Here is a 12,253-nt window from a genome sequence, read left to right on the forward strand (position 1 = left end):
ATGAGGATATCATGCACTTTAAGAATTTAGGATAAAAAAAACGTATATATAAAAAAACGTATTAAAAACATGGGTGAATGAAGAAGCCAACAGCCATAGCCACTAAGGAAGATTTTGTATCGCCAAAAAATGTGGGCGTACAATAATGGCATGTCTGAAACCCGTTAAAAAATGTGAAAAAATTGAACACCAATAGTTAATATAGAGGTGGGGAGACATCAGTCATTAAACTGTTGGATGCAGTATTCTGTTAGCATGATTTTTCTGTGTAGCATTCTACAATAATTTGGCTTATACAGTTTTCACGATAGTAGAGGGGATATTTGTGAAGGGGAGGGGAAACAGGAGTATTATTGATCCTTGCTCTGTATTATTTGTGTTTATAAAATGACACTTGTACAGAATATTGTTTCTTTTTATATTTTAATAAAATAAGTTAAACATAAAATCATAACTATTCGAGGCTTGAGCAGATGGGATCAGATGGTTTGCGGGGATGGGGGCCAAAGCTCACAGGGACGAGGACAGAGGACAGAGCTCACGGGGACAGGGACCAAGCTTTTATGGATTGGGCAGGCACAGGGACCGAGCTCGCAAGAATGGGGTGGGGACAGGGACAAATTTTTTCCCCCGTGTTATTCTCTACTACCCACAAAAAAAATCTACGAGAGATTCAAACAAGTGGGAGTAGAAAAAAAGCACAATGGAGAGTCACAATGTTATTGCCCATACATATATGACTAACTGATCAGTCCATTGCCTTCAATTTGTTCAATTTTGCCAATAAATATGTATCTATTTATTTATTTATTTAGTTAGTTTTCTATACTGTTCTCTCAAGGAAGCTCAGAACAGTTTATATGAATTTATTAAGGTAGTGAAACATTCTTCCCTGTCTATCCTGGTTGACTCACAATCTGTCTAATGTACCTGGGGCAATGGGGGTATTAGGTGACTTGCCCGGGGTCACATGGAGTAGCGTAGGTTTGAACCCACAACCTCAGGGTGCTGAGGCTGTAGCTCTAACCACTGCGCCACACTCTCCTAACAATAATTTTTCCCCCCAAACAAGTAGACAATATCTACACACATTCTCTGACAAAAAAAAAAAAAAAAAAATCCGCAGAGGAATAAATCATCAGCGAAATTCTCGCGCTGCAATTTTCAAATCAGTTCAGTTACAGGAGAGCCACTTCAGTTAGCATTTTCCAGAAACTTCAAAAGTGAGAAATCATGTTTTTATTACTATTTCCTATAATAGTAATAAAAACATTTTTTTCTTGTGAAAGTGTGTCTTATTATATTATTGATTTTTCACAAATCCGAGTAATTTGTGCTATATATTTATTACTATTTCCTGCCAGGTCTCCTGCCAATTAAAATAAAATTATATTACTACTTTAATAGCAAGAGATAACAAATCTTAAAAATGGGGGGGGGGGGGAAAAGTACATAAGTACACACTAGCAAGAGATGAAGACTTTCATTACCATGCTCATTTCTTTAGATTTCAGAGAAGTGGAACTGCCAGATGAAGCTGTGGATGCGGGACTGCTTGAAGCATCTTTTTTCATCAAGCGGCTTTTATCTATGCCGTTCTCTCGTGGCGAATGAGCGGGGCTTGCTCTTGGAGATGATGGATCCTACGGAAGAGAGTGCTATTAAAGCATTTCACTATGTATCGGCATTTGCAGAACAAATCTTCCGAAGCAGCATAACGGTGCATCTCAAGAATATACTGAAGGCCTTGCCTTCCCAAATACAAAATCCCACCTGTAATTTTTGGAACATCAGTTCAAAAAGATAATGCCAGAAGTGTCATTTTAGAAATGCACCCAAGGCTTTTAATTCAACATTTTCAGCTGTAACACAAGTCGAAATTGCACAGCAATTTCCAGGCACACTTCACCTATATAAGGACATTCTTTTTCATAGAGAGGGTGGTTGATGCCTGGAATGTCATCCTGAGTGAGGTGGTAGAGAGGAAAATGGTGATGGAATTTTAAAAAATGCATGGGACGAACACAGAGGATCTCTAATTAGAAATTGAATGGTGCTCGGCAGACTTTATGGTCTGAATCCCGCAAACGACGAGATGGTTTGGATAGGCTGGAGTGAGCTTTGATGGCAACTCCAGTAGTTGGATCCTAAGGACAGTACTAGGCAGACTTTATAGTCTATGGTCCAGAAATATTTTTTAAAAAAAAGATAATTTAATTTAATCATTACAATGTTCAGGTCTTTATCTGCTGTCATTTACTATGTATTCCTATAGAAACAGGATTTAAAAAAAAATTTTCTGAATATTTTTCTTATCCTCTGCAGAAGGAAATATGTACCATGAATCTGGACATCAGAAGTAATTATGCCGACTGGAATCATCGGCTGGTTTCACTGAAAACAATGGGATTAGTCTTGACACTGGTCCTTATTTCTCTCTTCGGTGCGGAAGGAAGGAGTGTGATTATCCTGCTTTGCAATAACTGTTAAATTGTGTCTGCCTGGGAACCCAGGCTCAACCAAAAAGGCAAGAAGGAAACTAAAGGTAAAGGTAATGGGACTTTGTATACTGCTTTTTCTGTGTGGTTACAAACAAAGCTGTTTTTTTTTTTTTTTTTTGTATAAACTGTTTATTCACAAGAGCATTGAAAGACACTCATAACATAAGAATCAAAATTTTCAGTACAAGACCAAATTCCAACACCCCACATGAATCCCTAGAAACATTGAGAGTCCAGGCCTGTGTTCTGCTAGCCTGGAACTCCCCAAATCCCATCCCAAAAGCATCCCGCCCCCCCACCCCAACCCATCCCCCAACAAAAAAAAATCAATCCACTGGCAACACAGGAACTACTGACTTCCGCAATCGATTGACCACCTGGCTTTTGATCACTGGGGGCAAAGTATCCAAATAAGAGGCCCAAATGGACAGAAAAAGCTTGCTCCGCGATCTAGAAAACCGAGCGGACATGGACTCCCAGACCATTAAAAGATGAAATTTATTGCGCCAATACCAGATGGTGGGGGGGGAGTCCCGAAGCCAATGATTAAGAATACATTTCTTCCCCACAATATAACCCTTACGAATAAGCAAACTGTCGCCCGCAGACAGCCCTCCCAGGTACCCATCCGCCAAAAATATAATCCCTTCAACCGACGAAGGGAGTGAATAACCCACCAAAGACTCCAAATAACACCGGACCTCCAACCAAAAGGTAGATATAGATGCACACAACCACACCCCATGCGCCAAAGAGTTAACACCCTGACGACATTTCAGGCAGATAGCGGTAGGGGCACACCCAAAATAATAGGCCCGTTGCTGAGATACATAACCCCGATGAAGAACCCGAAATTGACATTCCTGAAGCTCAGCGCTCTGCACCACCCGAGGAATCAGTCTCACCAAAGGAGCAAAAGACGCCACCCGCAAACGACAGCCCAGGTCCTGGGCCCATAAAGACAAGAGCCGCTGGTAATCCCGCCGAGGCTGCAAAGCCACCAATCTACGATGATATTGTGAAATAGAAAGCCAATCCCACTGAGCATCAAAGAAAAAGTCCTGCAGCGTGACAGCAAACGACTGATTCAAGGAGTCCCTGGGCAAGGAGGCTGCATAGTGAGAAAGTTGCATATAAGCAAACCGATCCGTCGTACCCAAGGACCAGGACGCCTGGAGAGCCAAAAAGGGCACAGCCGTGCCATCCAGCTGCAGAAACTGCTCCAAAGAGCGTAGCCCTTTCCGCGCCCAACGTTTAAAAACAACATTGTCCTGTCCAGGACTGCCCACTATGGGCAGCAAAACAGAGCTAAAAGACGAATGGCCCCAAAACTGACAAACACATCTCCAAGCCCGACGAAGCGGCTCCACCAAGCAACTACGGGCCCCAGGGCCCAACCTCACCCTCCCATCCCAATGTAAAAGATAAGGCAGAGCCCACGGAAAAAAATAATCCGCCTCCAACTCCCGATCGGTATACTGAGAGCTAAGAAAAAGCCAATCCCGGACATGCCTAAGCAAACAGGCCAAATTATACAGATGAACCGAAGGAAGACCCAAACCACCCAGTGCCCAGGACCCTTGAAGAAAAGAACGATGCAGTTTACCTTTCTTGCCCCCCCAACAAAACGACACCACCATGCGCAGGAGACTCAGGAGATCCTTTTTCAAAAGGAACAAAGGAAGCGTTTGCAAGACATATAACCATTTGGGGAAGATGATCATCCGAAAGAGGTGAACACGTCCCATTAAGGAAAGAGGAAGATTCATCCAGCGACGCAAAAGTCCCTTAGTCTCCTGCAACAAACGATCTACATTCAAACGGTACAACACAGAGACATCCATAGATAGCAGAATACCAAGGTACCGAAAAGAGTGATCCGCCCAGCGCAAAGGAAAATCCGGTCCCCAATCCACCCGCAACGAGTCTGGAAACGCCAAAGCCTCCGACTTCTGCTGATTCAAACGGAACCCAGAAAAATCCCCATACTCGCGAAAACACTCCAGGAGGGCATTAAGGGAGGCCCGAGGATCCGTCAAATAGACCAAAAGGTCATCAGCAAAAGCCGCCAGTTTAAAATGATGAGCCCCCACGACCAGTCCCATGATGTCCGGGTTACCCTGAACATCCCGAATAAGAGGATCTAAGGTCAGTATAAATAACAATGGCGAAAGGGGGCAGCCCTGGCGAGTGCCCCTACAGATTGGGAAAGGATCGGAAAGAGTGTCATTAGCCCACACACAGGCCACCGGGTCTGCATAAAGAGTCCGCACCGCCTGAATAAACCAAGGGCCAAGACCATACACTCGCAAGACCTCAAATAAAAAGCCCCAATCCACCTGGTCAAAAGCCTTCTCGGCGTCAAAGCTGATTATCAAAGAAGGCACCTGATCCAGTGTAGTCCGTTCCAGAGCCGCCAAAATGCGGCGCACATTTTTAGCAATCGCACGGCCCTTCACAAAACCAACCTGCTGATCTTAAATAAGACTCGGGAGTACCAAGGCCAGACGGGTAGCCAAAACTTTAGCGAAAAGCTTAGCCTCAAAGTTCAGCAAAGAAATCGGTCTGTACGACTCGGGTTTACTCGGGTCCTTCCCAGGTTTCAACAAAACAGTTTAAAGGGTCCGCAAATTAAATAGTGGGGACAGTAACATTAGCTGAACTACTTTTAAAAAAGTGAATGTGGACAGGCTGGGGGGAGGGAGTTGGTTGTTGGTTTGCTCATGAGTAGGTGCAACTTTGGTTTAGGGGGTTGGGTTGGGGGGAGGGGAGTTGTCGCAGTTTTGGCGGAAATTGGTTTCTTCCAGGCGGTCAATGATTTGTTTATGGACTTGATATAGTGCTTGATGGAGGGCAGCTACTTGTGTGTGATACCACCACAGGTATTGGTGAGGCTGGGCGGCACCGCAGGTCTCACGGGGGAAGGGGGGCAAGGGTTGGATCAAATGCTAACAAAAACACAGTAACAAATTTGTGGGGGCTGTCAGCTAGGTCATGACCAACTAGCTGACATTGGTCTGTGAAGACCGCTTTGGGAAAGTTGCATTGATTAAATTCATGGTTGTAATATTACACATTGTTTGCTAAATAAAGCTGCAGCCAGAATTCATTTTTCCACTCAAGAAGTTGTATGAGTATTATTTTAGGAGACTACTATTGGTTGTGAGCATTGGAAGTAGTGTGAATTCCAATGTTACATATTTTAAACAGGTACTTATTTTGTACCTGAGGCAATGAAGTGTTAAGTGAAACTGCCTTAGTATACGTATTTCAGCTCTTGCACTTGGATACAAAGCACAATGAGTATTCTTTAGCCTCATGCCATGTATGGAAACTTGTATGACATGGAAACAGGAGTTTTCAAAGTTTAAGCTATGAAGTACTTCACAGCAAAGGGAAAAAAAAAATCCTATTTCACATTTATCAATAGTGGAAAAACCCCCAAAGCTTTCCGAGAAATGGTTTGCAGGGTAGTGTGAGTGAAGGAACAGCATTGCAACATGCTAATCAAAGTTCAGTAACATGTGATGTATGATGTATAGCCAGAGATGTGCTTTAAGACATTTCCATAGGTTATATAGAGACATTATGACTGGGTTCAATTTTCAAAGCCATTTATGCAGGCAAATGGTGATGGATGAATAAACTCGAAGTCTAAAAACTGCCCACCCTCAATAGAAACGCAAGCAGAGCAATGTATATACTTTTAGATCCACTTAGGGAAGACATTCCCAAGATACATTTAGGGTAGGACTGGTATATAACATATTACAATATCAGGCTTATGTGAGAAAATGAATATGTAGCTTCACATCTGCTTTGTAACTTGAGCTAGTATTTGGAGCATAGTAACCACAAATGACAGGACAGAGAACATTAAAACTATCTTACACACTGCCTTTTTGTACAATTATTCAATATTTTATATAGCAGTCAGATGTAACATCTTCATTTACATAAGCTATAAGTGTGTACATAGAGTTAAAGAAAATGGACAAGTACCTCATTGGACACATCCACAACCAAATTGTCATCACTTTTGTCTCCATCACTGTCCTACAAAATTATATTAGTCTGATTAAAAAAACTGACATGACTTTCAAAATACATACATATTTGGAGGTTCAAAGCTGAAATATATGATAGGGTTGTTTCAAGTTTCAAGTTTACTAAATTTTGATTTTTATGCAATATCCAACATTTCAATTCGTATTACATATTTCTAATATATAGAAAAAAGGCAGGGATGACAAATACAAATAAGATAAAATAGTACATACTAATCATTTTTGTTCTATTACAAATTAATACAAACTGGAACAATTGGGTAATGGGTAGAATTACAATTTATAGAAAAAAGAAACATTTAAGGTTTGCACACAAGGAAGGGGTCATCTAGGAAAGAATATAATAAAAATTGATTAAAAATACTTTAGTTATTTTGAAATCTTTCAGAATATGAAGATAATGTTTGGATTGGTTAATCAGTTTAAATATTAATGGCCTTTTAAAGGAAAAGAAAAATAAGAAGAGTAACCAATTTCTGCAAATCAAAACATGTTAGGCAGTGTCTTTCTCTGGTGCCTAAAACCATGCTCTCCATAAAATCCAGTTAGCCTTACTGGTATGGTTTTCTCACAATGATCCTCAGTACGCAGACTGCCTGCTTAACTACTGCCTTACCCTCTTTACCCCAGAAATGTTAAACATCAAGTTCTTATTTAGGGTATCTCCTTCAAGCAAGATGGAGACATGCTGCAAACACAACTACTTTTGAAAGACACAAAAAATGTTACCTTGTTTTGAGATTAGAGCCATGCATAAAATGAATGACAGCAGCACAGTCAAGACTAGTGCTTATATATATCTACTGTATAGCCATGTTCTCAATTTTTAGTATTCTCCTTCCCCCAGGCTACATTCATCATCGTTTAGCATTCATCTCCATTTACTCCTACAGAGGTCATAAAGCTAACTTAACAGCTCATTCTGCCGGTGGTTGTTGAACTGAAACACTCAATTCAGATGGACTCATCTTGCTACATATTTCTTTCAAATACCTATACTGAGTTACTCCCCTCTCCCTTTTTACTTATTACCATATATACTCAAATATAGGATGAGATTTTTGGGCCAAAAATTAGCCCAAAAATGGGGTTCTTGTCCTATATTCGGGTCATCAACCTGACCCCCCCTCCTGGATGATACAGCAGTCCGGGACAGGAAGGATGCCTCCTGTCTCTCATCCTGGCCGACTAATTTTTTTTTAAAAAAAACCCTCCCCCGGCACGCGCTTTACCTTTTGCGACATTTTTAATCCCTGGTAGTCCAGCGGTGTATGGGGCAGGAGCGATCTTTCCGCGCCCTGCCCCGTGCTGAGCTTCTCCGTCCCTGTTCCATTTTGGCAGCCAGAGGCACACCCAACAGGGCCAAGCTCTTCCTGCTTGGCCCCGCACTGCTCTCTGAATGGCCACCGCCAGTTCTCACGGGATGAGAACTGGCAGCAGCCATTCAGAGGGCAGTGTGGAGCTGAGCAGAAAGCAGGAAGAGCTCAGCCCTGTCAGGTGCGTCGCTGGTCGCCAAAAGTAAACAGGGACGGAGAGGCTCAGCATGGGGCAGGGCGCGGAGAGATTGCTCCTGTGCCATACACCACTGGACCACCAGGGATTAAAAATGGCACAAAAGGGGGGGGGGGGGATTTAAAAAAAATGTTAGTCAGCCAGGATGGAAGAAAGGAGGCATCCCTCCTGTCCCGGCCTACCCCTAGACCACCAGAGGTAGGAAAGTGAGGCAGGGTACAAAGGCTGGCATGGACTGAGGGAGGCTGGGTGCAGAGTCTGGCAGGGAGTGAGGGGGCTGGGTACAGAGCCTGGCAGGGGAGGGCGTGAGGGAGGGGACACTGGGTGCAGATCCTGGCAGGTCATGGCACATGAATATTAAGCTCCCGTCTTATATTTGAGTCAACCATTTTTCTTCCTTTTGGTGGGGAATGGGGGTCTCGACTTATATTTGGATCGACTTATATTTGAGTATATACGGTAGTATTCATAGTTGGAAACTAAGAGGTTAAGTCTTTCTCCTTGAATGTTGGGCTATTTAGCTGTTGAACACTGCACTTGAAGAACACAGTAAACAATGAATCTATTTATAAAGGTGATTAATAAATCCCAATCAATTAATAATGTTTTTGAATTTAGATTACATAGGCCTTGAGATAAACAGCAGCATTGGCTGCTGCTAAAACATGTTACTAGATCTCTCTCATGACTTTTGGTTGATAGATCAAAGTGAGTAACATACAGTTACAGCAGATATTTTCTGTTCCCAAAGGGTCTCTATTCCAAAGGTGTTATTTAATAATGTATGTTAACAAGTTAATGTGTGCTAATTTAAGAGCATGGTTTGTAAATATGTCTGAGAATAATACTTAATGTGTTAAATCATGATTTTACTAAGCCGAGCTAAGCCACTTCTACTAAGTTTCAAGTTTCAAGTTTATTAATACATTTGATGAATCGCCGATTAAAATTACTAAGCGATGTACAAAATCCAATTAAAGAATAATAAAGAGAAAATAACATTTTAACAATATAATTTCATAAAATACAAACATGAGTTGGGAGGGAAAAAGTAAAAGTTACAATTTTCAAATTTTGGTAGAAAAAGGAAAAAACAAGGGGGAGAGGGGCAGTTAAACCATAGCACAATTAGAAACCTCACTAAAAATTAAAAAAAAATAAAAATTTTAAATATTAAAAGCATCTTTAAACAGTTAGGATTTTAAAGATTTTTTAAATATTGTGACGTCTTTTTCAATTCTAATATAATGTGGCAGAGCGTTCCACCATTGAGGTCCCAACACAGAGAACATATCAGATCTTCTTGTTCCTATAATTTTCAGAGAGGGAACTGAGAGGAGATTTTGGCCAGATGAACGAAGTGGGCGTTGAGTACTGTGTGGGATTAAGAATCTAGATATAAATTGAGGTTCATTGGATGCTAGTGTTTTGAAGATAAGCAACATTATTTTAAAGATAATCCTATGACCGATTGGAAGCCAATGGGCGTCAATCAGCAATGGTGAGACGTGGTCATATTTCCTAGCATTATATATTAATTTGATTGCCGTGTTTTGTATTAACTGAAGTCTCCTTTTTTCTTTCTGAGTAATGTTAAGAAGAAGAGCATTGCAGTAGTCAAGTTTTGCTATAATTAAAGAATGAATTAATATCTTGATCGAATTTGAGCTAAGAAATTTGGCGATTGATCGGATCAGACGTAATTTAAGGAGAAATTAGGATCTTACCTGCTAATTTACTTTCTTTTAGCTTCTCCAGACCAGTAGAGGTTAACTTTACGATTGGGTATATATCTAATCATGACCAGCAGGTGGAGACTGAAAACAAAACTTTGGGACAGTATATCCTAGCCCCTCCTCTCTATTTCCCTCAGTCTGCCGAATAGCCAAGCAGAACCAAGAACTGGAAAACAACAGAGAGAAATAACAATACTCCGAAAGGAGTAACAAATAACATACCCAAAAATGCTGTTGGAAAATGCAGAGGAGAAATTCCCGAAGGAAGAAGGTCCCCACAGCTCGCCAGCTAAGCCAGCCGAGCCACAGCCGCTGTTCTTCAATTCTCCCCGGCCCTAGAAAAATACTAGAACCCGCAGCAAAAACCAAAAACTGCCCGCGCAACAGCCCCAACAACAACAACAACAGACAGGGTGGGGACCTCTACTGGTCTGGAGAAGCTAAAAGAAAGTAAATTAGCAGGTAAGAACCTAATTTCTCCTTCTTTAGCACTCTCCAGACCAGTAGAGGTTAACTTTACGATTGGGACGTACCAAAGCAGTCCCCTCACGGGCGGGACCCCCGAAGGGCCGATACCAGAACACGCTCACCGAACACCGCGTCCCGACGCGCCTGAACATCTACCCGATAATGCCGAACAAATGAATGCAAGGAGGACCAAACCGCAGCCTTACAAATATCCACCGGAGGCACGAGCGACGACTCAGCCCAAGAAGCCGCCTGACCCCTAGTGGAATGAGCCTTGAGAAACTCCGGAACCGGCTTCTGACTCAGAAGATAAGCGGAAGCAATCATCTCCTTGATCCAACGCGCAATAGTAGCCTTAGAAGCGCCAGCCCCCCGACGAGGACCCGCCAGAAGCACAAAGAGATGATCGGAGCTCCGAAACTCCCGGGTCCGCTGCACATAAGCATGGAGGACCCGACCGACATCCAACTTGCGCAGCTGTCGTTGCTCAGAAGAACCCTCCCGACTACCCAAGACCGGGAGGACCACCGATTGATTGACATGAAAAGGAGAAACTACCTTCGGCAGAAAGGAAGGAACAGGCCGCAAAACAACCCGCTCCTTCGAAAACTCCAGGAAGGGAGCCCTACAAGAGAAAGCCTGTAGCTCAGACACCCGTCTAGCGGAAGTAATGGCCACCAAAAAGACCGACTTCAGCGTAAGGTCCTTCAACGAACAGCCATCCAACGGCTCGAAAGGAGGGCGCACTAGAACAGAGAGAACCAGATTGAGATCCCAAGAGGGAATCGAGGGCCTTATGGGAGGCCTGATCAACTTGGCCGCCCTAAGAAAGCGAATCACATCAGGAATGGCTGACAAACGCTGACCTGTCACCAGCCCCCGAAAAGCCGACAGGGCTGCCAGATGAACCCGAAGAGAAGACCAGGCCAGGCCCCTATCCAGGCCATCCTGCAAAAACTCTAGAATGTTAGGCAGAGAAGCTCGAAAGGAGACCACTCCCCGCGCTCGGCACCATTCCTCAAAAAGACGCCAAACCCGTACATAAGCCCGAGAGGTAGAAAGCCTCCGGGACCCCAAAAGTGTAGAGATCACCTTGTCGGAATATCCCTTCTTACTCAGGCGGCCCCTTTCAAGAGCCAAGCCGTAAGACAAAAGGGAGACGGGTCGAACATGGGAATGGGACCCTGCGTCAGAAGATCGCACCCGAGAGGCAGAGGAAGAGGATCCGCCACCAGATGCCTCACCAGATCCGCATACCACGGACGACGAGGCCAATCCGGAGCCACCAAGACCACCAGCCCCGGATGGCGAACAATGCGAAGCAGTACTCTGCCCACTAATGGCCAAGGAGGGAACACATACAACAGCCCCTCCGTTGGCCACGGTTGGACCAGAGCATCTAGACCCTCGGCCAGACCGTCCCTGCGACGACTGAAGAAGCGGGGTACTTTGGCGTTGCCACTTGTAGCCATCAGATCCATCAGGGGCTGCCCCCAAGCACGCACTAGCAACTGAAACGCCTCGGCGCCGAGACACCACTCTCCCGGATCCAAGAAGTGACGACTGAGGAAGTCCGCCTGAACGTTTTCTACCCCGGCAATGTGAGAGGCCGAGAGGTCCAGAAGATGCGACTCCGCCCAAACCATGAGCCGAGCCGCCTCCTGCGCCACCAGAGTGCTCTTGGTGCCCCCCTGACGATTGACATAAGCCACCGCCGTGGCATTGTCCGACAGGACTCTGACCGACTTGCCCAACAAAAGGGAGTGGAAAGCCAACAGCGCCAGCCGGACCGCCCTGGTCTCCAACACGTTGATCGACCAGGAGGCCTCCTCCGTGGACCAGGTTCCCTGAGCTGAGTGACCCAGGCACTGGGCCCCCCAACCCAGGAGACTCGCATCCGTAAGGAGCCCCGTCCACTGCGGAAGATCCAGACCCACCCCCTGAACTAGGTGAGGGGTCCGGAGCCACC

The 12,253-nt window shown here is 44.2% G+C and overlaps 1 protein-coding gene across 19 annotated transcripts in view; it reads right to left on the bottom strand.

Annotated features, from left to right (window-relative positions):
- The window catches only part of LOC117351636 (transducin-like enhancer protein 1), a 307,381-nt gene that overhangs the window by 76,701 nt on the left and 218,427 nt on the right, over window positions 1-12,253 (bottom strand). For all 19 annotated transcript variants that reach the window (XM_033927342.1, XM_033927370.1, XM_033927331.1 and 16 more), the window contains 2 exons: window positions 6,504-6,557; window positions 1,491-1,643 (listed from right to left, as the gene is read on the bottom strand). In XM_033927342.1, coding sequence (XP_033783233.1) covers window positions 1,491-1,643; window positions 6,504-6,557 — 207 coding nt within the window. The remainder of the gene's footprint in view (window positions 1-1,490; window positions 1,644-6,503; window positions 6,558-12,253) is intronic.

This window comes from Geotrypetes seraphini, chromosome 1 (assembly GCF_902459505.1).
Source record: "Geotrypetes seraphini chromosome 1, aGeoSer1.1, whole genome shotgun sequence".
Lineage (NCBI taxonomy): Eukaryota > Metazoa > Chordata > Amphibia > Gymnophiona > Dermophiidae > Geotrypetes > Geotrypetes seraphini.